This window comes from Plecotus auritus, assembly GCF_963455305.1.
Source record: "Plecotus auritus genome assembly, chromosome: 7".
Taxonomy (NCBI): domain Eukaryota; kingdom Metazoa; phylum Chordata; class Mammalia; order Chiroptera; family Vespertilionidae; genus Plecotus; species Plecotus auritus.
The window spans coordinates 8379232-8406890 of NC_137774.1; the positions used below are offsets into that span (position 1 = coordinate 8379232).

General features: G+C 43.9%; 3 protein-coding genes across 5 annotated transcripts; 2 read left to right on the forward strand and 1 right to left on the reverse strand.

Moving 5' to 3' along the window:
- Positions 1 to 9614: 9614 nt before the first annotated feature.
- On the forward strand, positions 9615 to 10694 carry KRTAP29-1 (keratin associated like protein 29-1; the record flags this gene model as incomplete). The annotated part of the gene is made up of 1 exon (XM_080681143.1): positions 9615 to 10694. One exon carries the CDS (start codon positions 9615 to 9617, stop codon positions 10692 to 10694), a length of 1080 nt encoding a protein of 359 aa, XP_080537269.1.
- Positions 10695 to 16667: 5973 nt separating this feature from the next.
- Positions 16668 to 22899, reverse strand: LOC308254305 (uncharacterized protein; the record flags this gene model as incomplete). 3 transcript variants are annotated; one of them, XM_080680265.1, is made up of 2 exons in its annotated part: positions 16668 to 16784; positions 22321 to 22899. In XM_080680265.1, the coding sequence occupies 2 exons, from the start codon at positions 22897 to 22899 to the stop codon at positions 16668 to 16670; spliced, it is 696 nt and encodes a 231-aa protein (XP_080536391.1). The 3 variants fall into 3 exon arrangements, with proteins under 3 accessions (XP_080536391.1, XP_080536390.1, XP_080536392.1); XM_080680264.1 differs by having other exon boundaries at positions 16668 to 17018; XM_080680266.1 differs by lacking the exon at positions 16668 to 16784 and having other exon boundaries at positions 22294 to 22899.
- A 3149-nt stretch (positions 22900 to 26048) lies between these two features.
- On the forward strand, positions 26049 to 27083 carry LOC308254754 (uncharacterized protein; the record flags this gene model as incomplete). Its single annotated transcript, XM_080681147.1, has 1 exon — positions 26049 to 27083. The coding sequence occupies one exon, from the start codon at positions 26049 to 26051 to the stop codon at positions 27081 to 27083; it is 1035 nt and encodes a 344-aa protein (XP_080537273.1).
- Positions 27084 to 27659: the final 576 nt, after the last annotated feature.

Below are 27659 nucleotides of genomic sequence, written 5' to 3' on the forward strand. Positions count from 1 at the left end.
TCCATACATAACCTCTTATAATCTCTAAGGATGGAGTCTCTTCAAAGTGATCATCCATTACACATAATACACAGAACAAAGGGCTATCCCTTGTCCTCAAAATGCAGCATTGGCACTATTGACATTTTGGGCTGGGTCATTCTTTATTGCAGTGCTGTCCTATGCATTGTATGATACTAAGCGGCATCCCTGACCTTTACCAACTAGATGCCAGTAGTGTCAGAAGATTGTAATAACCAAAAATGTCTCCAGACACTGCCAAACACCCCCTGGGGAGTGTGTGTGCAAAAATTGCCCCTGTTTGAGAACTACTGGATTAGACAATGGCAGAGTGAAAAGTGAAACTTATCCTGCCACTGGTATTGGCGTTGCTGTCTCATCTATTGGGATTTAGCTCTGTCTCCTTCCAGAGTCAAGAGAGGAGTTAGTCAGATTTTAAATCTCTGTGCCAAACATGGACTCGGAGTTTCATGTAAACCACAGTCATTCTGTGAGAAGATTTCTTCTCCCCTATTTTATAGGTGAGGAATATAAAGGACAAACAATACAAGTGCCCATCAACAGAGACAAGAAAATTGTGGTACAGTCATGTAATAGATTATTCTGCGGCAGGGAAAAATGACTGGACAATGGCTAAATGCAACATAAGTGAACCTTATCAATGAAATGTGGATTGATATAAACAAGCCTCAGAGAGCACACATGTATCTAAAGTTCAAAACAATACACATACATTGTAGAGGTGTTCTCTCTTTTCTGTGTCCAACACAGAAAAGGAACAGGTCTGGTTCCTGAGTGGAGGAGCTGGGGATTAAGAAATAAAAGAAAGAGACAAGAGGCAGAAATAGAAGCAAAGCTGGGAGCCAGGTGGGACGCCATCCTCTCTGATGGAGAGGCAGGGACCCCGGAGCCCACACAGCACATTTATTTTATACGCCCAAATACCAGGAAGTATCACCAAAACTTAGGATCAAAGGAGCTTATTTGCATTCTTGAGTAGGCCCTAGTATTCCTGGTGCTTGCCTGGATTTACATATCAAAGCCCACTCCCTGGCACCTGGACAAAGGTAAAAAGTCAGTACTGATAACACCCCCCCCCCCCCCCCCCCCGCCTTCTTGGGGAGGGTGTAACCAAGAGGCTCTGCCAGTCGCCTCAGGCTCAGCTGACAACAATTTATTTATTTATTTATTTATTTTTTCAAATTTTTATTAAGGTATTATATGTGTACATATCTTACCATTGCTCCCCCCACCCCACTCCCATACATGCCCTCACCCCCCAATGTTTTGCATCCATTGGTTACTCTTATATGCATGCATACAAGTCCTTCAGTTGATCTCTTATTTCCCCCACCTCTCCCTAACCTTCCCGCTGTAATTAGACAGTCTGTTCGATGCTTTACTGCCTCTGTAACTATCTTTTGGTTCATCAGTTTATAATGTTTTTCATTATCCCCAAATGAGTGAGATCATGTGGTATTTTTCTTTCATTGACTGGCTTATTTCACTTAGCATAATGTTCTCTAATTCCATCCAGGTGCCTACAAATGGTAGTAATTCCTTCTTTTTTATGGCAGCATAGTATTCCATTGTGTAGATGTACCATAGTTTTCTGATCCAGTCATCTGCTGACGAGCACCTAGGCTGTTTCCAAATCTTAGCTATTGTAAATTGTGCTGCTATGAACATAGGGGTGCATATATCCTTTCTGATTGGTGTTTCTGGTTTCTTAGGATATATTCCTAGGAGTGGGATTACTGGGTCAAATGGGAGTTCCATTTTCAGTTTTTTGAGGAAACTCCATACTGTTCTCCACAGTGGCTGCACCAGTCTGCATTCCCACCAGCAGTGCACGAGGGTTCCTTTTTCTCCGCATCCTCGCCAACACTTGTCGTTTGTTGATTTGTTGAAGATAGCCATTCTGATAGGTGTGAGATGGTATCGCATTGTTGTTTTGATTTGCATCTCTCGGATAATTAGTGACTTTGAGCATGTTTTCATGTGTCTCTTGGCCTTCCTTCTGTCTTCTTTCGAAAAGATTCTATTTAGGTCCGTTGCCCATTTTTTTATTGGATCATTTATCTTCCTTTTATTAAGTTGTATAAGCTGCCTGTAGATGTTGGAAATTAAACCTTTATCAGTGATACCATTTGCAAATATGTTCTCCCATACAGTGGGGTTTCTTGTTGTTTTGTTGATGGTTTCTTTTGCTGTGCAAAAGCTTTTTATTTTGATGTAGTCCCATTTGTTTATTTTCTCTTTGGCTTCCATTGCCCTAGGGGCAGTATCACTGAAAAAGTTCTTTTGGCATATGTCTGAGATTTTGCTGCCTGTGGATTCCTCTAGTATTTTTATGGTTTCCCGTCTTATATTTAAGTCCTGTATCCATTTTGAGTTTATTTTTGTGTATGGTGTAAGTTGGTGATCTAGTTTCATTTTTTTGCATGTATCTGTCCAATTTTCCCAACACCATTTATTGAAGAGACTGTCTTGACTCCATTGTATGCTCATGCCTCCTTTGTCAAATATTAATTGCGCATATTGGTTTGGGTCGATATCTGGATTCTCTATTCTATTCCATTGATCTATATGTCTGTTCTTGTGCCAGTACCAGGCTGTTTTGAGGACAGTGGCTTTGTAATACAGCTTGAAATCTGGTATTGAGATCCCTCCTACTTTATTCTTCTTTCTCAGGATTGCTGTGGCTATTCGGGGTCTTTTTTTATTCCAGATGAATTTTTGGAGAGTTCTTTCTAGGTCTGTGAAATATGCTGTTGGTATTTTAATGGGGAGTGCATTGAATCTATAGATTGCTTTGGGTAGTATGGACATTTTGATGATGTTGATTCTACCAATCCATGAACATGGTATGTTCTTCCATCTGTTTACATCTTCCTCTATCTCTTTTTTCAGTGTCCTGTAGTTTTCCGCATATAGGTCTTTTACCTCCTTGGTTAGGTTTATTCCTAAGTATCTTAATTTTTTTGGTGCGATGGAAAATGGGATTGCTTTTTTAGTCTCTCTTTCTGTAAGTTCACTGTTGGTGTATAGAAATGCCATAGATTTCTTGGCATTAATTTTTTATCCTGCTACATTGCCGAATTCATTTATTAAGTCTGTTAGTTTTTTGATGGAGTCTTTTGGGTTTTTTATGTACAATATCATGTCATCTGCAAATAAGGACAGCTTTACTTCTTCTTTTCCAATTTGGATGCCTTTTATTTCTTCTTCTTGTCTAATTGCAGTGGCTAATACTTCCAGTACTATGTCAAACAGGAGTGGTGAGAGTGGGCATCCTTGTCTTGTTCCTGTTCTTAGGGGAAATGGTTTTAGTTTTTGCCCATTGAGTATGATGTTAGCTGTGGGTTTATCATATATTGCTTTTATTATGTTGACGTATGATCCTTCTATTCCCATCTTGTTGAGAGTTTTTATTGGATTTTGAAAGGGTGTTGGACTTTTTCAAATGCTTTTTCTGCATCAATTGATATGACTATGTGATTTTTATCTTTCAATTTGTTTATGTGATGTATCACATTTATTGATTTTCGGATATTGTACCATCCTTGCATTCCTGGGATAAACCCTACTTGGTCATGGTGTATGATCTTTCTGATGTACTGCTGGATCCGATTTGCTAGAATTTTGTTGAGGATTTTGGCATCTACATTCATGAGGGATATTGGCCTATAATTCTCCTTCATTGTGTTGTCTTTATCTGGTTTTAGTATTAGGGTGATGCTGGCTTCATAGAAGGAGCTTGGAAGTGTTCCTTCCTCTTGAATTTTTTGGAATAGTCTGAGGAGGATAGGTTTTAGTTCTTCCTTGAATGTTTGGTAAAACTCTCCTGTGAAGCCGTCTGGCCCCGGGCTTTTGTTTGCCGGAAGCTCTTTGATGACTGCTTCAATTTCTTCCAGAGTTACTGGCATATTGAGCTGTTTAGATTCTTCTTGATTGAGTTTTGGAAGGTTATATTTTTCTAGGAATATGTCCATTTCCTCCAGGTTGTCCAGTTTGTTGGAATAGAGTTGTTCGTAGTATTTTTTAACAATCCTTTGTATTTCGGTGGGATCTGTTGTTATTTCACCTCTTTCATTTCTGATTTTGTTTATTTGGGTCCTCTCTCTTTGCTTCTTGGTGAGCCTGGCTAGAGGTTCATCAATCTTGTTTATCCTTTCAAAGAACCAGCTCTTGGTTTTGTTGATCTTTTGTATTGTTTCTTTGGTCTCTATGTCGTTTATCTCTGCTCTGATCTTTATTATTTCCTTCCTTCTGCTTACACTGGGCTTTTCTTGTTGCTCTTTTTCTAACTCTTTGAGTTGTTGGGTTAGGTAATTTATTACCATTGTTTCTTGTTTTTTGCAGTAGGCTTGTAGAGCTATGAACTTCCCTCTCAAGACTGCTTTTGCTGTGTCCCATAGATTTTGGATTGTAGTGTTTTCATTGTCATTTGTTGCCATGATGTTTTTTATTTCTTCTTTGATCTCTCTGGTAACCCAGTCATGGTTTAATAGCATGCTGTTTAGCCTCCATGTGTTTGATTTCTTTGGGTTGTTTTTATTGTAGTTGATTTCCAGTTTTATGCCACTGTGGTCTGAGAAGATGCTTGATATGATTTCTATCTTCTTGAATTTGAAGAGACTTTGCCTATGTCCCAACATATGGTCTATCTTTGAAAATGACCCATGTGCACTTGAGAAGAATGTATATTCTGTGGCTTTGGGGTGAAATGTTCTGAGGATGTCAATTAATTCCATCTGGTCTAGTGAGTCATTTAGGATTGATGTTTCTTTGCTGATTTTTTGTTTAGAGGATTTGTCCAATGGTGATAGTGGGGTATTAAAGTCTCCTACTATGATTATATTGCTGTCAATCTCTCCCTTGATATCCTCCAGGAGTTTTTTTATGTATTTGGGTGCTCCTGTATTGGGTGCATATATGTTTACCAGAGTTATTTCTTCTTGTTGGATTGCTCCCTTTAGTATTATGAAGTGGCCTTCCTTATCTCTTGATATGTCCTTCAGTTTGAGATCTAATTTGTCAGATATAAGTATTGCTACCCCAGGTTTTTTTTCAGTTCTATTTGCCTGGAAAACCTTTTTCCATCCCTTCACCCTCAGTCTGTGTGCGTCTTTTTTTCTGAGGTGGGTTTCTTGTAGACAGCAGATATATGGCTCATGTTTTCTTATCCAATCCATTACCCTATGTCTTTTGATTGGGGCATTTAATCCGTTTATATTTAAAGTTATTATTGATAGGTACTTATTTGTCGCCATTCCTATTCTTTACAACTGCGTTCCTTCTTCGCTTCCTATTTCTTTTTTTTTTTTACAGCAGACCCTTTAGCATTTCTTGCATTGCTGGTTTGGTGGTAATAAATTCCCTTAGTCCTTTTTTGTCTGTGAAGCTCCTGATTTCACCTTCAATTTTGATTGATAGGCTTGCTGGGTACAGTATTCTTGGATTCAGACCCTTCCTTTGCATGACTTTGTATATTTCATTCCATTCCCTTCTGGCCTGATGAGTTTCTGTTGAGAAATCAGTTGCTAGTCTGATGGGGGTTCCTTTGTATGTAACTTTCTGTCTCTCTCTTGCCGCTTTTAAGATTCTTACTTTGTCATTGGTGTTTGCCAATTTAATTATGATGTGCCTTGGCGTTGGTCTTTTGGGGTTCATTTTGCTTGGGACTCTGTGAGCTTCTTGGATTTGTGTGGGGTTTTTCTTCTCTATATCAGGGAAATTTTCTGTCATTATTTCTTCAAAGAGGTTTTCTATTCCTTGCTCAGCTTCCTTTCCTTCTGGAACCCCTATTATGCGGATGTTGTTTTGTTTCGTGTTGTCCCAAAGTTCCCTTAGGCTCTCCTCCTGCCTTTTAATTTTTTTTTCTAGGAGTTGCTCTACTTGGGTATTTTTTTCCATCTTGTCTTCTAGCTCACTGATGCGGTCCTCTGCTTCTTCTAGTCTACTCTTGATGCTTTCTATTGAGTTCTTTACAGCAGCGATGTCATTTTTCATTTCTTCTTGGTTCTTCTTCATTTCCTCTTGGTTCTTGCTCATATTGTCGAATTTGTCTTCCATTCTTTTCAGCCACCTTATGACCATTTCTCTGAATTCTTTTTCTGGAAGGTTGCTTGTCTCCATTTCGTTTACTTCCTTTTCTGGTGATGCCTGCTTTTCTTTCATATGCGGGCTGTGTCTTTGTCTCCCCATGGTCTCTCTTCTCTGGGTGTCTGGTTATGTAGTTCTCTCTCTCCTTTCCGTGGTGGAGTGTAGAGCTCCTCTGAACCTGTGTGTTTGCGCCAATTGGGGAGCATTGTTCTGGGGCTCCCAGCTGTTCCGTGGGTGCCACAGTTGTGGATTCTCAGGCTTCCGATAAGCTCCACTTTCCGGTTCCAGATGGCGCAGACTCCGCATCCAAGCCCGCAGCTCCGTGAGGGGACCCAGCCGCAGTGGGAGCTGCCAGGTCAGGGGAACCCCATCTAGCAGTCTCCCACCTTCTTCTGGAGTTCAGCTGTCCCCCAACTTGCCAACAAACACTCCTAGTGCGACCCTCAGCTGTTCTTTCTTTCTGCTCCGGGACAAGGCTCAGAACACGTCTGTCTATTCTGCCGCCATTTTTCTCTCCTCTCAGCTGAAAACAATTTAAAGAAATGTCCATGTGCCTTCCCAGGCGGCCCTCTACAATACATGATTTTACATGTATGAGTACATATGCATGTACATATATATGCACATACATACATTATGTTATATATACTATCCTATATTATAAATAGCTAATATACTAATTAGACCAAATAGCAGAACGATCATCTGGACGACCTTCTGGATGAAGCCGGGGCTGCGAGAGCCGAGGCAGTCGGGGCTGTGAGGGCCGAGCCCCTTGCATGAATTTCATGCATCGGGCCTCTAGTATATTTTATATCTATATTCACAAGGGGATGATAAACACAAAATTCAGGATAGTCATAGCTGGTAACATATAAACGATTAAAACCCAGTTCTGTCCAAAGCCTGTATTGCCATATTTCCTGAAGTGATCTCAACAGCCCTTTGTGCCTTGAACCAAAATGAAAGTTGTCTTTATTAAGAGGTTTCTTTTTTCCAGCTTTACTGAGGTATAATTGATAAATAAAGTTTTAAGATATTAAAAGTGTACAGTATGATGATTTGATATACATATATAGTGAAAGGATTTCTCCCATCTAATTAATGAACACATTCATCTCCTCACATATTTATAATTTTTATGAGAACATATAAGTTTTCTTAGCAAATTTTAATTATGCAATGCAGTATTATCAACCATGTTATAGCCATTAGATCTTCAGAACTTCTTCTAATAGCTGAAAGTTTGTACACTTTTACCAACCTCTTAAGAGGTTTCTTTAAGAAGAAGGGAGGAAAGAGAAGAATTAGAGAACAAATGGATGTAAAAATGAATTTCTTTGAAACAGTAACAGTGGTATATATGGGTAAAGGATATCGGCATCTTTTCAGATTGAAGTTAACTGGTTTCTCAAATATATTTAAGTTCCATTTTGATTGACTTACTTGGTTTTATTCCTAAATATCTACATCCCAAACCTCTCATCTCTGAAGTATTTCCTTTTGGGAGATGAGAGGTTTGGGATATAGACATTTAGGAATAAAACATCCTTTAGGGACCCTTGTAGTTTACGAGATGTTAAAATGAATAGCAATGAAATGAGGGCAAAAGAAGTGATTGATGCTGTGACATAAAAAGCAATGGTAGATTTCATTTCATCCCCCCTTTCCTCTGTCAGTCCATTTAAAGAACACATATGCATATATGATAGCCCATGGACACAGACAATAGCATGGTGAAGGCCTTGGGGGGTCGGAGGGTGCAGGTACAGGGTGGGTACAGAGTCAATGGAGGGGAAAGGGAACATCTATAATACTTTCAACAATAAAGATAAATTTTAAAAAAGAAAGCAGAGAACACACACAAAAACAAAAATAAAAAGATATGTATCCCTACCAAAAAAAAAAAAAAAAAAGCAGTGGTAGAGGAAAGGCATTTTAACCGCTAGGGGGAGAGTTTTCTAGGCATCATTCAATCAGAAAATTGTCTCTTTTTAAAATGAGGGGGTGGTGGGTATAAGGCGATGGCATTTTGTATCTGGTACTTTGAAAAGTATCTTCCAGGATGCCCAGCACTCTAAATAATTGTGAGCCAGATAGTAAGAACAAAAGTAACCTGAGTAATAGCAATGCAGTTGATGAACTCCTGGTACTTTGAACACAGGGTCATGAGCTAAGAGGTCCAACAGAGTGAGTTAGTAGCAGATCCAGAAATCCAGACCAGCCCTGTCTGGCTCTCAAAAGCCATGGTCTTTCCATTCCATGCTGCATCTCCATTGTGAACCAGGCCAAGGCACGGACCCGTGTGGGATGCTGGAGTTGGATGGTGAAGCAGAGCCTGGACCAGCTCAGAGGAAGAGAGGAAGGATCAGAAAAGCACCTTGCAAATCCCTCTTGGAAGAGGTTCATTTAACACTAACACAACTTCGCAGTCATGGCTTCATGTCACATCTGGTTGTCGCGTTTTTATATTTATAGAATATACTAGTATATGCTTTGACTTTATGTGTGAGTTTAACCTTTCCTGATGAAGCATATGGCAGTTTTAAATTTCCAAATTCAATGATTGTCCTTGGATGTATTGATGAGCAGAGGTAAGTACTCATACCCATTTGATCTAGCTGATGATTACAGTCACCGGAGAGGGCAGATGACCCCTAGCATGGGGTCTGGGCCACCAGCCCGTAGCAGGTGTATTGCTGCAAGAATGTCAGCCTTCAGTCACTATGTTAAAATCATTCCATGTCCCCTCCAAAGTTGGGAGGTCCAATAGGTGGTCAGTTTCTGAGGAATTTGGGTCAGCCTAACTTAGGTTTGAATCTTATTTCTATCCTTCATTACTTGCATAATTTGTGGAACATGATTTAAATTCAGAGTTGGTTTTGCTACCTCCAAAATGGTGCTGACAATTGCACCTAGTAACTAGTGTCATTGCAAAGATTCCATGGAAAATGCAGCCAAGGACTTGCTACATAGCAGGTATGCGATAAATGGAAGCCATTACTATTGTCAATGGTCCTAGCAGAGTTGAGTTTCAGGAAAGCCAAATGGGAAAGGTCTAGAAAGAATGTCCTTGACTGATTTTCTGTTCTCCTTCTCTGGCATCATCCCCCCTTAACTGGGTCAGGGCTTCGTTTCCGGATTAAATGGCGCAGAGCTGCATTCCTGGTGGGAGAGCGGGCTGCGGCCTCCTGATGAGAGGTTGTGCTGGAAAGGCCTGCTTCAGGGAGGCCGGAGCACAACCTGTAAAAGCGACAGCTCATCCCAGGGCGGGAGCAGCATCCAGGAATCCAAACGTAGCAAAGAAAACTCCCCACTCAACAGACAAGTTGTAAAAGCGGGGCCAGCATCTCCCCGGCTCCTGAAGCCTGCTAATCAGATGTCTGCCTGCAACCCGGTGGAGACAACAACAAGGAAAGATGCTCTCTCTCGCGCCAACACCCCAAGCGAAGGCCTATAAAAGCCCCGTGTAGCAGGTGTCTTCCTGGCAAAGGAGCTCCAGCGCCATGGTGGACGGCTGTTGTCCTGGGAACGCCACGGCCATTCCAGCGGTGCCCACCATCTCCATGTGCCCAAAGGGTGGCAGCTTCCGAAATGGCATCCTTTTGCCTAGCTTCTGCCGGAGCAGAACCTGGCAACTGGTCACATGCCAAGGACACTGTCAGCCATCCGGCAGGGTCCCAGGAGGCTGTGAACCTGCTCCCGGCCACCATACCTGCCTTCCAGCAACTTCCTGTGTGGGCTCTGTTTGCCAGCCCATTTGCTCCTGCACAGCCTGCTACGAATCCAGCACCGGTCAGGCTCCTCGTCTGGTTAGCTCCTGCCAGCCCTCCTGCTCAGAACCCACCGGCGGCCGGGAAAAGCGCTGCGAAGCCAGCCCCAGTCGGCAAAGCTCCTGCCAGGGACCTGTCTTCGTGTCCGGATCGCGCCAGGCAGCTTGTGACCAATCAGTCTGCCGTGACCCTAGGTCCTGCCAGCCCTCCTGCTCTGAGGTGACTCCCTGTCCTGAAACATCGTGCCCACCAACTGCCTGTGCAGCGACTCCATGCCAGCCAACTTGCTGCCAAGCAGGTTCATGCCACCCCATGAGTGGCGAAGGTCAGCCCTGCAGGTCAACTTATTACCAGCCCGTCTGCTACGTTTTCAAGACTTGCCAGTCAGTTCCCTGCATGCCTGCTCCCTGCCAGCCATCGCCTTGCGTGTTCTGTTCTTGCAATCCTGCTTGCTGTGTGACCTCCCCTTGCCAGCCACTGCCCTGCCAAGCAGCTCCTTCCATACCCTTCATCTGCCAGCCGGCGGCTACCTGCCAGCCCCCTTGCACTGTGAACTCCTGCACACCAGTGTCCCGTGGCACCGGGCCTTCTGGCCAACCAACTCGTGGTGGACCCACTTCCTGCAGCCAAGGTGGTTTCAAATCCGCTTCCCGACAACCTGTCTGCTGTGTGACAGGTTTAGGCAAATTGTCCAGTGGTGACTCCAATTGCTTCCAGCCAACTCCTCCATGCCCCTGCAAAGCCAGCCCCTGCTTGCCGACTTCCTGTCAACCCGGCCTCGGGTCCAGCTCCTGTAAGGCAACACTTGGTTGACGGAGCCCTCTTCACGCCTCCTCTGAGCTCTGCGGCTGTCTGCAAGGGTACAGCCATCCCGGGGCACCCGCCCCCGGCCAAGCACAAATGCTGCCTGCTGGCTGATGCATCCCCATTCCAGCCCCACCCTCTCTCCAGATCCTGGCGTGGGAACTTGTCCAGCCACAAAGATCCTTCTTAGCTGAGGAGAAGCTGTCAGTGAGCACGGTCCCCACGATAGCTTGCCTTTCCTGATGTCAGTTCACTTCACTTCAGCAAAGCCTGCTTTCCACTTTTTTTTCCTTTGGATGCTGCCCAGTCTGTCAAAAGACTCCTTGGCCGCCAGCTGCTAATTAAAGTGGGACTTGTCAAGCACGATGAGCAAGACTCTCAGAGCGCTTTCTTTCCTTCAATGCACCACTTTGTGGCTCTCCTTGAGGTCACCTTGGGCCACGATGATGCCGGGCCCTCTCAGTCAGGGGTCTGTCTGCCTTTGGTGTTCGGTGCTTGCAACCCTACTTGCTGATAAAGTTGATGTGCCTTTTGCACACTCTCAGAGCCATTTATCTTCTTCCCTTGTCAGGCACACCCTTGTATGCCCTTCTAGTCACTGTTCCATTATATAAAAACACAAACAATACATACATACTATTTATAAAGTAGTCAAACTACATATATATATATATATATATATATATATATAGTACCAGGGTTTAGAAATTTAAGCATTATATATATATATATATATATATATATATATATATATATAATGTAAAATTATGAAATTTACTTTTTTCCTTTATTATTGCTTTTAAGAATACTTCAGGTATATGGCTCTTTACTTTGAGTTCAGGTTAGCCAGTGTTTCTCCCCTAGCAATCTCCCGATGCCTTGAGAACCTGCAGAAAAGACTATTACATAGCTCTGCCCCAAGATGTCTGCCTAATTGTCCCTCTAGTACATCTCTTATCCAGGGTCTCAGCTTGAATTGGGAGTCAAGTGCTTATTGTTATTGGGTAAAGTGAGAAGTTGCCATTGGAAATGAGACATGTTTTGGCAATTGTCACTGAATTCAGTCTATATTTCTGCACTCTCTTTATAAGGTATTATGAGAGTCTTTTTCAAATTGCCCTGTGGAAATCCAGATTCATTTTCTACTAAGTTTCTTGGATCAACTAATCTAGCAAAAATAAAAAGTTAAAGCATTTGCCATGACTTGGTCTAAGTGGTCCCATGTTCTCTTTCTAGGAAATCGCAAAGGGTCTTTTGAGCAATCATTTCTAGAATATTTTTCTGACGTGAGGTCCAACTTACAGGTGTATGATTTGCAGAAACTTGAACATGGAATGGCATTTGCTTGTCTGGACACATTCGGCATCTCACGTTCTCTAAGATTCCTCACTGTCGATGTGTGCTTCACTTCTATTCTCTGAGTGCTCTGGGACATAATGTGCAAGAATCTGAATGAGGCTCAAGAGCTTGGTTTTTATCATGCCTTATCTTGGGTAAGGAATGTTTTTGTCTAGAATAAGGGTCTGAAGGCTTTCTGGCCAGGGACAGGCTATAAACCTGAACCAGGGACAGTAAAGGAGACGTGACAATAAAGGAGACATGATGAATGCATGCTTTCCTTATCTGCTTTACACTCTCTACTTAACGTAGGCTTCCTTGATTTATGTTTTGGGCATGAGGAAGAGTCTGACAAGGGTCCACTCTGGTGTTGTTAGTCAAGGTTCCTGAGAGGAGAAGGCCTGGGAGAGCCAACACAGGATTCAACCTCTCGTAGAGAAGGCCTCTAACGGAGAGGTTTCCATGGGGTCAGAAAGGGCTGGGATTGGGGAGAGACTGCTGTGCCTGTCTCAGCAGTGAGCAGGGCCTTCCCTCTAGGACCCAGTTTTCATTAATATTTGTAAACGGACCCAGTGCTGCTACACTCTTTCTGAGCTTCCCATCAATTCTTGGCCATATGGCAGCTGGAGAAAAATGATGAGAGTGACCTGACTTGTGGGTTTGATTCAAGAGTCTGGAGCAATGGAGCCTTCCTGGGCAGCTGAGACAGGGACTGGAGGTTTTGAGGCACTAAAGGAAAAGTGGAAGAAGTGGAAGAAATGAAGATGGAGGCTGATTAAAAGTGGAAGGAGTGGATAAAACGAAGATGGAGGCTGATTCCCTGAAATTAACCTCTATTCTTTCCCTAACAGTCTCACATTGCACAGGAGTGCCTAATCTAGAGGTTGACCTTCATGTTTGACCCATATCATAACAAGTGTGTAACTCATGGGAGGGAGGAAAGGAATATGATGGGTGTGAACAAAGACACACAAAAAATGAGTAATATAATATCCTGATGGTAACTCCACATCACTGATAAAATTTTTTTTGGAAGAGAACAATAACAAGTCCAGCCATCCAAAAATACAATTAGAAATATCATAAATAACCAAAAGATATTATGGTAGGAATGAACCAAAACATAGATTTCATGATAGATGCTAAGGAGGCAATAGTATGAGTGAGGACGCATAAGTGGGGCCTACAGCGAGATGCCACCCAACACTTGGAATCTACACGAAAAAGGACCAAAACCGAATTATGTAAAGTCACCTTGGAGGAATTGATTCAGATCTGGTTGAAGATATAGGCAATGTGAAACTTAACCGAGGGTGTTGGCGTCACGGAAACTCGGCGTGAAGACATTGCTGAGGCCAACGTTGGCCATGCCCCTGCAAAGCACTGCAAAGGGGAGATGGAGAGTTAGCCGCAGGACTGTGAGTTTTCAAGTTCCATTGGTGAGGACTATGGTGAAAGAAATGTGCCCAATGCCATCTGACATTAGTTCCTTTAACTTCCGGTGCCGATTCCGTGCTCCTGTGGTAGCTCAGGAGTTCCTCTTACAGTCAATTCTCCTGTAAGTTCCTAAGTAGGCGTCCTTGCTTTATGGGCTTGGCTAACGTGAGTCTGCTCCAAGAGGTGGCTTCCTCCTTGATGTGTAAACAAAAATCAGGTCCAGGGTCATGATCAAGGCCGTGAGTTCTGCCCTGAATGCCTTTCGGAAGATAGCTTCCCTCACTCTCCCCCTCTTCAAGGAATGCCTATTCCCATGACAGCGTGTACGTTTTCTTTAAAGCAGAGGCTACGTGAATGCTTATGGACTTCGGAGAATGATAACATGCCAGTAAGCAATCAACTAAGTAATGATGGGGTAAGGCAGAGTGCTCAGGGCGCTCAGAGAATCTCAGGCATGGCAGGAATCCTGATAAAAACCTCTGAGTGGCTGTCAGTTCCGATGCTCCAATGCCTACTAATAAAAAAAAATGCATACACCCAGGGTGGTCCAGCCCATCCTTGGAGACCTCTTTTGAAGAGTTTCTCCACACTTCAGGTCATACTCATCCTCGGCCTGCTGGACTTTTCCTCCATCAGAAGCATCTATGCTACAGTCAGAATGGCATTTCCAGGTACTTCCGGACTCGTATTAGCCCCGCCCTCTATTTCAGTGCCCTTTGCTAAGAAGCCCCATTCCTTTTCCTCTGAACATGGCCATTACCCTCCGGCTCTGTAGGACGCAGCACTTCCCTGACTGGTTGTCACAGATTTTAAGATGGTGGCGGAGACTGAAGAGAAGAGTCCTACTAAGAATTGGCTTTTTAAGATTCTTAGAGGGGATGGGGAAGGGCTGGCCACTTTTCCAAGGCTGAGTTCATGAGTTTATGTCAGGATAGATGAGGCAGACCAGCAGCTGGCACACGGAGCTACAGGAAAAAGGAAGAACCAAATCAAAGTGAAGCAGGCTCCACTCCACTCAGCAGCCTCGCATTTTAACAAGATAATGAACAGAATGTTTGGTTGGCAGCAAACCTGGGGGAGTGAGATTATTGGCACGTTTGACTGACAGGTCTATCATTAAGGAGAAAATGCCAATTTGTTTCCTAAAGGGGCTGTACACATTTATACCACCCTCCACCCCACCCCAACATGCAAGAGCTTCAATAGTTTCACATCCTCCCTAAATTGTTGATATGGTCAGACTTTTACATTGGTTTTCAATATAGTGGTGTAAATTGGAATTTTGAGTTTTTTAAAAATATATATTTTTATTGATTTCAGGGAGGAAGTGAGAGAGAGAAATATCAATAATGAAAGAGAATCATGATCGGCTGACTCCTGCATGCCACACAATGGGGACGGAGCCCACAACTGGGGCATGTGCCCTGACCAGAAATTGAACTGTGACCTCCTGGTTCATAGGTAGATGCTCAACCACTGAGTTGTGCTGGCCAGGCAGAGTCTTGAGGTTTTGAATTGTATTTTTCTCAGTTACTTACGATTCTGAGTATTATTTTTTAACATTTATTGGCTACATATGTTTCCTCTAAATAAAATTCCTAGCTACATCTTTTACCCACTTCTCTATTGAGTGGTTCCTGGGTACTGGTTGTGGGAGCTATGTTGTTGAGACCAGTCCTTTGCCTCTGTGTGTCCCAGTCAATATCATGTGAGACTAAAGAACTGGCCACACAGCATGGCGGCAGCAAGGCTGGCAGCAGCTGGACACTCATGAACTCATGAGAAATGGTAAACAATTGTTGTTTTTAGTGATAAATAGTTTGTAACAAAGCAACAGATAATTAAAATAATATAAAACTGTTTTATTCATATCCTAAGGCCCAAGTTTTCTTTCATAATATTATTAAACTTTGGTATCATTTTTAGCTGATCAATCTTCCCAGAGTTGTATCTATTTTGTTCAATTCTGAAAAGGCCAAACCTTTGGTTTTGTTGAGTTCACTATATATATTTTTTACTGTTTTATTAATTTCTACTCTTTTTTAAGTATTCGTTTTCTTCTGTGTAGTTTGGGAGCAATGCTATTGCTTTTCTCTTAACTTCCTAAGATGGGCCATTTAACTCATTAATTCTGAGGTTTTCTTCTCTTCTTATATAAATACTTAAACATATAATCACCCTCAAAGCATTGTATTTTTGTTGCATCCCATGAGTTTTGATGTCATGCTTATTATTATCCAATTCTACACATTTAGATAACTCCTCTGTACTAGAGATTTTACTCCTGTGTTTTGTACATTTATCCACTTCACCCATCTTAGCTCTGTATGGCCCAACCAGAAAGGGGTGCTACTGGCATCTAGTGGGTAGAAGCCAGGATGCTGCCAAACACTCCTCCATGGTCACAACAGGGCACCTTCACCCAGTCAACAAAGATTTATCTGGCCCAAATTAATATCTTGCTGGTGCTCAGTCCCACAACATTTTCTAATTTGTTCTGAGATTAAAACTTAAGTGTCATTGAGCAGAAGCAAAAGATGCAGTCTTGGGTCTGAGTCTGTCCAAATCAGCTGTCTAACATGACCCCGTGAAATGTTCTCAAATGAAGAATAGAGATAATTATTTTGGGGGGACTACATGAAGCTCAGAATGGATCATGCATAGGATGTGCAACATGTGTGTAAATCCTTCCATCAGGATGTTGTACAATAAAACCAAACGCAATATGGAATGCACAGAATTTATTAAGAAATGGAGGTTAAACTACCTGTATGTAGGGAGCCAACTCAGAATGACCAGGAAAGAAGAAAGCAGGATTACAGGAACCAGGAGTGCACGGGAAAAGAAAACAGGATTGAGATTTTCAGCAGTTGCAAAAAACCTATGTAACAGTTACAGGAATTCATTTTGCTAAGTTACACAGAGGGAGAGGGTGAAGACATTGACTACGGAGTCAAAGCAGAGACCAGAGCTCTGTATCGAGGATGCTCGAAGCTGACACATGTTCCACACACACGGGAGAAAGAGGATTGGGGACGTCCTCTGCTCTCCGTCCAGCTGATTCGGAAGCTTGTATCAGGCACATGAGTCACAGAAATCAAGGTAGAGCATGCGGGTTGCCAGCCAAGGTGAGGAAGTGAATTTGTTTCCAAAATGATGAGTCAGTTAACAGGTGTTGTGTGAACATGGTGGTTCTTGGTGAGGTGATCAGCAGCAGGAAGGTTGGCAGCAGCTGGACACACAGCAAGGGCGGCAGCAGCAGCTGGGCCGGCAGCAGGTGGTTCTACAGCAGGTGGTCTGACACCAGGTTGGGCGGCAGCAAGGCTGGCAGCAGCTGGACCCACAGCATGGGCGGCAGCAAGGCTGGCAGCAGCTGGACACACAGCATGGGCGGCAGCAAGGCTGGCAGCAGCTGGACACACAGCATGGGCGGCAGCAAGGCTGGCAGCAGCTGGACCCACAGCATGGGCGGCAGCAAGGCTGGCAGCAGCTGGACCCACAGCATGGGCGGCAGCAAGGCTGGCAGCAGCTGGACACACAGCATGGGCGGCAGCAAGGCTGGCAGCAGCAGGACCCACAGCTGGACCCACAGCAGGTGGGCCTGCAGCAGCTGGGCTGGCAGCAAGGGGAGCAGCACATGGTGTCAGGTGTGGAGGGTGGGTTCCTGTTCAGAGGTGAGTTTCTCAGATGCTGAGGACCCCCCTTCTATTCTGGGGCTTTTATACGCTCTCCCACCCAATTTGGACCAATGAGCAGAACTTTCCTTGTTGTTGTTCATATTGTTTTCCACAGTCACTGGTGAATTATAAAAAAGGAAGTTATTCTCTAAATGTTTTAATGAGTAGCAGATATGTTTCTTAATATGTTTCTTAATTGAGAATTACTCAGACTTTTCAGATAAGAGGATGTCAGCATTGTTCCTGCTTTGTTCATAATCTAGTCATAAGATACAGTTCCTGGTCACCTCATTAGGTTCAGTACACTTTCCCTCCTCAGTTATTTTTAAATTGAATTTATTGGGATGATATTGGTTTGCAAAACCCTACAGGTTAGAAGTGCCCAACTCAACAAAACATCTGCACATTGCCTCGTGCACCCTCCGCCCCAAACAAGTCTCTTCCGGTCTCCATTTTCCCTCTCTTTGCCCACCTCCACCTATCCCCACCCCCCTTTCCCTCTGGCTGTCACCACACTGTTGTCTGTGTCTATGTGTTATGTATATGTTTTTTGACTAATCCCCTCACCTTCTTTCATCCAGCCCCCCTCCCCTCTGACAGATGTCAGTCTGTTCCATGCATCCATGCCTCTGTTTCTCTTCTGTTCATTGTCTCTTCAGCTGACTCTGACTGGGACTTATTTCTGGGGTGATGGGTGTGATGCTGACATGTTTACAGTGACAAACTGAATCCAAGTCCAACTCTGTGTCGGGGAGGAAAAATTTCTCCTTTACCCTTCTAGGTTCTGCTTGCTGGTCTAAGAGTTAAGTGGACAAAATCTGATTAACAGGGAGAAAACAAAAAACCGTCTAACAACATGTATACCTCCTGTATACATGGGAGAGACTCGGGAACTAAGTCACTCCCCTGAGATGGCATCTGCCTTCACCTTAATGCCATCTTCAATAAGGATAGCAGCAGACCTGGGCAGAGGGGACTTAGTTATGAGAGGTTGCCAGGGAAAGCATAGCAAACAAGGGTCAAGTTGTTCAGAGTGAAGTCCCTGCCTTCTCCATTGGTAAGAGTTTCTAGAGACTGAGTCATTCCCTCCTCCTTAAAAGTGTAGAGGGAGAAAACATAATTTCCCCCTGTACATCCACCCCCATTTTAACCAAAGGTAATTATAATAAAACTAATTTGTTTCATAACAAGTCGAGTCTTATTAAATTTGGCCTGCTTATTTACCTAAGAGTGGCAAGAATGGTGATGGGTCATATAGGCTCTTATGTTTATGTTTACAGTTTATTAAAATTTTCAGGGTGACTTTGGTTAATAAAATCATATAGGTTTCAAGTGTACAATTCTATAATACATTGTGTGTTCACTAACCAAAGTCAAGTCTCTTTCTATCATCATATATCTGACCCCCTTTACCCTTTTTACCTCCCCTATCCACTCTGGTAACCACCACACTGTTGTGTCTATGAGTTTTTGTTTGTCTTATATGTTCAGTTTTGTATCCCACATGAGTGAAATTATATGGTTCTTGACTTTTTTTGTCTGACTTATTTTGCTTAGTATTATATTCTCAAGACCCACCCATATTGTTGCAAATGGCAGTATTTAATCTTTTCTTATGGCTGAGTAGTATTCCATTGTTTATATGTATCATATCTTCTTTATCCAATCATCTATTGAAGGACACTTAGGTTGTTTCCATGTCTTGACCACTGTGAATAATGCTGCAATTAAATAAGGGTACATACATCTTTATAAATGTTTTCAAATTTGGGGGTAGATATCCAGAAGATGGATTGCTGGGTCAAATGGTCACTCTATCCTTAGGTTTTTGGGTTTTTTTTTGTTTGTTTGTTTGTTTTTGAGAAAGCTCCATTCTGTTTTCCTAGTGGCTGTACCAGTTTATATTCCCACTAGCTGTGTATGAGGGTTCCTTTTCCTCTACATCCTATCAACACTTGCTATTACTTCTCTTGTTGATAACAGCCATTCCAACAGGTGTGAGGTGGTACCTCATTGTGGTTTTGATTACATTCTTTTAAATCTGCTTTGCTGGTACTTTTCATGTGGAATCTTCAGACTGAACTTTTAACAGCCTCTCGAGGCTAAGAAGCCAAGCCAGAAGATGCTTGCAATCAGTTTTGCCTGCAATACCTATAGATTTAGGTAAATTTCTCTCCTTGAGCTCTCCAAAATATCCTGTGATTCTTCCCACAGAAAATTAGCACTGGTTTCGTTTTCCTTCTTCACCCTTTCATGAATAGAAGATCTATTTTACTGTAGATCTTAGCAACCTCAGCCTATGTTTGTTTGTTTTTTCCTATTAGGTCAAGAACTTCCACTTTTTCACTTACAGGAAGCACTTTACAGTTTCTCTTTAGCATATCTGGGTCGCCAGCATCACTCTCTTACACTTTGGGGCCATTATTAAGTGAACAAGAGTTACTTGAACACAGGCACTGCAATACCAAGGCAGTTGGATCTAATAACTGAGACAGCTACTAAGTGACTTACAGTGAGTAGGGTATACAATATGGATTTACTTGACAAAGGGAGGATTCACTACCCAGGTGGAATGGAGCAGGGCAGTGTGAGATTTCACCATGCTACTCAGAATGGCATGCAACTTAAAACTTATGAATTATTTCTGGAATTTTCCATTTACTATTTTCAGACCATGGGTGACTGTGGGTAACTAAAACTACAGAAAGCAAAACCTCAGATTCAAGGGGGGACTGCTGTATACTGAAAAGTGTATAAAATATACATGTATAATGTAATAAATAATTATGAAGCAAGCATCTATCCCAACACCCAAGTCAAAAAAATAGGACATTGCTGTCACGAAGACGGTCCTGGATGTATCTCCTCTTGACCACATCGCTCTCCTTCCCCCCTGATTCTTACTGTCCTGATTCTTAAAGTAATCTTTTCTCTGATGTGCTTTACAGTTTTACCACCTAGGTATGCATCCTAATCATTATAGTTTAGTTTTACTTGTTTTTGAATTTTATATAAGTGGGATCTTCATCTATGTATTGTGTGTTTTTATTCTCTTACTCAATATTATGTAAGAGCTGTGGTAGGCAGCCCCTTAGGTGGCCCAGTGATTTCTACCTCTTCATGTTCATGGTCTTATGTAATTCCCTCCCTGTGAGTAACATGCTTCTAACCAACTGCCTCTGGCAACATCGAGCGATTAAGTTAAACGAGACTGTGACTTTCATCTTGTAGCCGACTTTCTCTCGCCCTCACAGGCTTTGAGGAAGTGAGAGGCCCTGTGGGAGAGAAGTATGTGGCAAGGCACTGAGGACAGTCTCCATTCGACAACCAGCAGGGAACTGAGGCTCTCACTCCAATGGCCCTCGAGGACTGGAATCCTGTCAACAACGACATCCGTGAACTTGGAAGTGGATTCTTCTCCAGCTAAGACTTGAGATGAGATGCCAGTGCCAGCTAACACCTTGACTGCAGCCTTATGAATCATTAAGGAATAGAGAGCCCAGCTGAGCCGTACTGAGATTCCTGATGCACAAAAACTATGGGACAGTAAATGAGTCTCATTTTTAGCTGCTAAAATTTGAGGTAATATTAGCTAACAATAGATAACTAGTACAGATTTATCTAGTACCACACTACACAGAGATGAGGATGAAGGGATCAAAGGGTGCAGAGAAGTTAATAGGCTAGAATAGATCTAGTCACAAGGCCAGGAACCCAACCAGCTGAATAAGCTCCCTAGGAGGACTCAGGGGTGCCCTCTGTAATAAGGTAATAAGGAATGAACAGGTAGAGAGGTCTATTCTCTAAGGTTGGAGCTCGTGATGGGGAATATCATCACAGAACTTAGTTCCCAAGGAGCAATGAGAATGATAAGGTCCTTAAAGTAGCAGAGGCCAGCTGGCAGCATTTAATGGTAAGAGTAACATGGGTATAAATATATGATGGGCAGCACATTTGGGCCGACAACTGGGGTGAAGTGCTGTGTGACCCACAGGCTGAGGTCAGTGATCCCAATGGGAAATTATGACCCCTTACCCAGTTTCCAGGCTGAGCCAGTTCTCAGATCTACAACCCACTGACTCATTGAAAGTGAGGCTAGTCCTCCAAGACCAAGGACCACAGCAAGTATATGTAGCATTGATCACTCCAGTCCTTTCCCAAAGGAATCCACAGCCATTTACTCAGGGGACACTGGAATACCCCTATTGGACGTTGTTGGTTACTGGATCTGAGTTGACACTGACAGTTGGCAACCATTCATAATACATGTTTAAAATGTGTTAAAGGACACTAGTAATTACATTTGGAATACTGGTGCCTTAGATTGGTTGCCCTCAGGAACAGATGCCCAAACAGGGGTTTGAGATCCAGTAGTTTATTTGGGACATCATCCTAAAAGGCACTGCAGGGAACCTGGGAAGTGATCTGGGGAAGGGACGGAGGCCAGTGTGGGATGACGGAATGAGCAGCTTACTCCTGAGGGCAGCTGGGTGCCATTCCACCAAGGACCTCTAGAGACTGGTGCTCCCTGCCCCCACCTGAGCGGAAAGAGCTAGAGTATGTATCCACCCATCACTGGCCCAGCACTGCTTCTACACACTTGGACCCCCGGCCTGCCTAGAGCTGGCTCCTTCATCCAGAGAAAGTCCACAGGCCGACAGATCAAAGTGTTTGCTGTATGAAACCATCTTCCTATATTAAAACAAGGATGCTGACGGCATGGAGGGGGGCATCCTGAAATCACCTGCTGTCCTCTGCTCTCTGCAGAGAAGGACAACAGAACAATTGACAGCTAAGGATGGCAAGTCAAGAGGAACAATGATCAGACACGATACTCTTGTATTTGTATGCCTGGGAAATTCAGATTTATTTAAGATTTAGGGACATCTCCATATGAGAAAAGATGGCTGGGAGGAAATATATCAATTGGGATGACATGTTGGTTGAAAGTTTCAGAGAAAATTCAACCTTTGTGTTCATTTGGGAGACAGGTAATAACATGCTCTGGGGGTGGGGGGAAGCAATATATTTGGAGGCCAAAGTCAGTTTAAGAATCAGTTGAAACAGGTTTTACAATTGGCCTCTCATGACTCAGATCAGTTAAACTGCATCAAGAAGACGGGCTGACGAAAACCAGTGGGCACAGGTCAGGGCAGTCAGCAGCAGGAACCACTAGAGCAGACTGGGCGGCAGCAGGGGGTCTGGCAGCAGGTGGGGCGGCAGCAGGGGGTCTGGCAGCAGGTGGGGCGGCAGCAGGTGGTCTGGCAGCAGGGGGTCTGGCAGCAAGTAGGCCTGCAGCAGCTAGAACCACAGCAGGAGGGGCGGCAGCAGCTGGAACCACAGCAGGAGGGGCGGCAGCAGCTGGACACACAGCAGCTGGGGCGGCAGCAGCTGGACACACAGCAAGAGGGGCGGCAGCAGCTGGACACACAGCAGCTGGGGCGGCAGCAGCTGGAACCACAGCAGGGGCGGCAGCAGCTAGAACCACAGCAGGAGGGGCGGCAGCAGCTGGACACACAGCAGGGGCGGCAACAGCTGGAGCCACAGCAGGGGCGGCAGCAGCTGGAGCCACAGCAGGAGCCGCAGCAGCTGGGGCGGCAGCAGGTGGTCTGGCAGCAGCTGGGGCGGCAGCAGCTAGAGATGCAGCAGGTGGGGCGGCAGCAGGTGGTCTGGCAGCAGCTGGGGCGGCAGCAGGTCTCCTGGCAGCAGCCTTGGCCACAGCCCTGGTCAGAGCAGACGGATCCACAGCAGGAGTTGACCATGGTGTCAGAGGGTGGAGGTTCTGAGTGAGTTTCCAGGAAGGTGGGTTGGAAGGTTTGGAAGTCCGCTTGCCCCAGGTCCCCTTTTATACCCTGCTAAGGGCTGCTGTCATCAGAAACTGTGCTCTTTCCTTGTCCTGTTGTCCTAATTAACAGTGATTATGAAATGAGCCAGGTTTGTTTTCCTGGCTAACCTTTTCAAGATGGATGGAAAACCTTGTTTCCTTTTCCTGATGGCTTAGGATTCCTCACTTCAGCTCTTCCTGGATCATCTCTTCTGTGTCTTTCTTGCTTCCTCTTCCTTAAAGAAAGCTGTCACGTGATTTATGCATTTAGACCATGTATGTGTGTCTCATGTTGCACAGCCCAGCATGTCTCCCTTTGGGTGATAATAAGCCACATTCCTTTTGGTGACCGGGGGGGATACAGCTGCATTTTAGTTTGATGTCTCATTCGTTGTGGGTCAGGTGGGCAGAGAAGTGTTGAATGTGAATCAGGGCATTACTGGCATGAGAATAAGACTTAGGGTATTTCCTCTCCCCACTGTGAATCATGGACCACTTTCTAGACTTTTAGATGGGAAATAAGTAACTGGTGTTGGAGGAAAAAATAAGTCATGAAATTTTGATGTTTCTTCCTCTCCCTCAGCTTTATTGAGGAGTACGTAATATACAAAATATTACACGTCTAATGTATATATTTTGATGAATTTGGACTTATGCATGTACCATAATACCATTTCCATAATTAAGGTACTAAATATATCCAGCACCTCAAAACTATTTTTTTCTGTCCCCTTCATATTTTTGTGTGTGTGGTAAGAACATTAACCTAAGATTTACCTTCTCAACAAGATTTTAAGTCAACAATACTATATTGTCAACTATAGCCACAACATTGTACAGCAGACTTATAGATGTTATTTGCCTTGTATAACTGTAGTTTTATACCCACTGAACAACAGCTAACCATTTCCTACTACACCAGCCTCTGCAAACCAAAATTTTATACTATGCTCCTTTTGTGTATTTAATGTTTCAAATAAGTGGATTCATGCAGTATTTGTCCTTCTGTGACTGATTTATTTCACTTAGTATAATATCTTCCAGGTCCATCCATGTTATCACAACTGGCAGGATTTCCTTTCTTTTCTTAAAACCATTTCCATTCTCAATAATATTCATGTTCATTAATGTATCAGAGCTAGCATTCAGTGTGCAATTCAGGGTGTCATGGCAGAAAGTGGCTGGCAATGAGTGTGAACTTATACTGAGGTTACTATCATGTGGAAAAACCTTTTGTGTTTTTCGTTCTAAACTGCTTTAATTTCTGCTGAGAGATGTGTAGGGGTTATTTGTAGACCAGCAGTTCTCAATCTTTTTTTTTTCCTGATACCAGCAGTAACATTTTTGATGCAGTTATACCTGGGGTAGAGGTGCTGAGGGTGAATACAACATTAGGGTGTATGGCTAGTTAATAAATACTCCCAAGAAGTTTAGGTATACTTACTGCTCCCCAAATCAGGTGCCATATATTGGATTAGTAACGACTCTTTCAGATCTAAGACAGGCTGTGACTTTCATCTTAGATTTAGTCTCCTGTGCAAGGATGTCTAAAGCTTTTTGAACTTGAAACCGTTGAGGGGCCCTTGATAGGTGAATGATGGAACACACAAACTGTGATACACCACGGAAAAAGCTACTGATACAAAGAACAACATGCATGATCTCAAGGGAAGGATGCTGAGTGTGAAAAACCAATCACCAGAGGTTACACACTGTAAGATTCCATAGAACATGCTTGAAATAAAATTATAGAGATGGAGAACAGAGTAGTGGTAGGCAGGGGTGTCGGATGATGAGTGGGAGGGAGTGGATGTGGCTACAAAGATAGAGCCTTATGGAGAAGGGCAGTTCTGTGTCTTAATTGTGATGGTGGTTACACAAATCCATACAGTACATATGATAATCTGCATAGAAACACACACACACACACACACACACACACACTCACGAGTGCATGTAATACAGGTAAAATCTGAGCCATTTCTGGGGATTGTACTGTGTCAGTTAGTTTTTGAGTTTTGAGATGTTCTATAATTACTTAAGATGTGACCTTTTTTTTTTTTTTTTTTTTTTTTTTGCTATTTACTTATATAAGTTCTTCATATATTTTGGAAGTTAGCCCAGCATCAACTATACAATTTGCAAATATTCGCTCCCATTCAGCAGGTTGCCTTTTTATTTTGTTGATGCTTTCCTTTCCTATATAGAAGCTTTTTAGTTTGCTGTAGTTTCCCTTTTTTAGTTTTTTGCCACTGTGTTGGTGTCAACTCCAAAAAATTATTGCCAAGATCTATGTGAATGAGCCTACTGCCTATGTTTTCTTCTAGGGATTTTATAGTTTCAGAGCTTATATTCAAGTATTTGAGTCATTTTTGAGTTAATTTTGCATGTGGTGTAAGATAGTGGCCCAGTTTTATTCTTCCGCATGTGGCTTCACTGTTTTGCCAGTACCATTTAGTGAAAAGACTGACCTTTCCCCATCGTGTATTCTTGGCTCCTTTGTCGTAAATTAGTTGACCATATATATTTGGGTTTAATTCTGGGCTCTCTGTTCCGTTCCTTTGATCTATGTGTCTGTTTTTATGCCAAATGCCAGACTGTTTTTATTACTATAGCTTTGTAATATAGTTTGAAATCACAGAGCATGGTGCCTCCAGATTTGCTCTTCTGTCTCAAGATGGCTTTTGCTATCCTGGGTCTCTTGTCATCCCATATAATTTTAGGATTTTTTTTTCTATTTCTGACATGGGAAATTTCATGGGGATTGCACTGAATTTATGGATTGCTTTCAGTAGTATGCTGATGCTGTGACTACCTTCCTTTTATCTATAAAAGTTTCTATGAGTTATTCTCAATTAAGGAACACATTAAACACTTATTTCCTAAAGATTCATATCACTTAGGGAACAACTTCCTCCTTGACAATTTCCCTGTGTTTACCAAAACGACATAAACAAAAACAAGGGAAGTCTTACTGATTGGTCCCAACATTGGGGTCCCAGTGTATAAAAACCCCGCAACAGAAGAAGTCCTCAGAATCTGAGAAACTCACCTCTGAACACAAACTCACCTTCTACACCTGACACCATGTGCTGCTCCCCTTGCTGCCAGCCCACCTGCTGTGGATCCAGCTGTTGTGGGTCTAGCTGTTGCCGGCCCAGCTGCTGCTGCCGCCCATGCTGTGTGTCCAGCTGCTGCCAGCCTTGCTGCCGCCCATGCTGTGGGTCTAGCTGCTGCCAGCCTTGCTGCCGCCCATGCTGTGTGTCCAGCTGCTGCCAGCCTTGCTGCCAGCCTTGCTGCCGCCCATGCTGTGTGTCCAGCTGCTGCCAGCCTTGCTGCCGCCCATGCTGTGTGTCCAGCTGCTGCCAGCCTTGCTGCCGCCCATGCTGTGTGTCCAGCTGCTGCCAGCCTTGCTGTCGCCCATGCTGTGGGTCCAGCTGCTGCCAGCCTTGCTGCCGCCCATGCTGTGTGTCCAGCTGCTGCCAGCCTTGCTGTCGCCCATGCTGTGGGTCTAGCTGCTGCCAGCCTTGCTGCCGCCCATGCTGTGTGTCCAGCTGCTGCCAGCCTTGCTGCCGCCCATGCTGTGTGTCCAGCTGCTGCCAGCCTTGCTGCCGCCCATGCTGTGGGTCCAGCTGCTGCCAGCCTTGCTGCCGCCCATGCTGTGTGTCCAGCTGCTGCCAGCCTTGCTGCCGCCCATGCTGTGGGTCCAGCTGCTGCCAGCCTTGCTGCCGCCCATGCTGTGTGTCCAGCTGCTGCCAGCCTTGCTGTCGCCCATGCTGTGGGTCCAGCTGCTGCCAGCCTTGCTGCCGCCCATGCTGTGTGTCCAGCTGCTGCCAGCCTTGCTGCCGCCCATGCTGTGGGTCCAGCTGCTGCCAGCCTTGCTGCCGCCCATGCTGTGGGTCCAGCTGCTGCCAGCCTTGCTGCCGCCCATGCTGTGTGTCCAGCTGTTGTAGGCCATGTTGCCAGCCATGCTGCCGCCCATGCTGTGGATCCAGCTGTTGCCAGCCTTGCTGCCGTCCAACCTGCTGTCAGACCACCTGCTGTAGGACCACCTGCTGCCAACCCAGCTGCTGCTGCCGCCCTTCCTGTGTGTCCAGCTGCTGCCAGCCTTCCTGCTGCTGATCATCTTGTCAGAAAACCACCATCTGAGCATAGCATCTTTAGCTAACTGACTTGCCATTTTGGAGACTTGTTCACTTCCTAGGCTTAGCAACCAGCATGCTTAACCATAATTTTCTGTGACTAATTTGCCTGATACAAGCTTCTGAATCAGCCCGATGGGGTGCACAGGATGTCCCTGATCCTCTCCCTCCTGGGTTGGTGGACCATGTGCCAGCTTCCTGCATCCTCGATATGGAGCTCTGGTCTCTGCTTTGAGTCTGTAGTCAAGGTCTTCACCCTCTCCCTCTGTGTAACTCAGAAAAACAAATTCTTATAATTTTTAAAAGGTTTTGCAACTGATAAATAATCCTCATAATTGTACGTTCTTTATCAATGTAGTCATGCTTCTTGTAACAGGCTTTCTTTTTTTATGATCACTTTGAACTATATTCCTAAATGCAGGAGTCTTACCTTTGTTTCTTAATAAATTCTATAGCATAATTCATCCATATTGTGTTTTATTTATTGCACTGAATTCCTGACATCGAAATTTAAATACATACTGCATACTATATGCATTATCCCTTCTGAGCATCA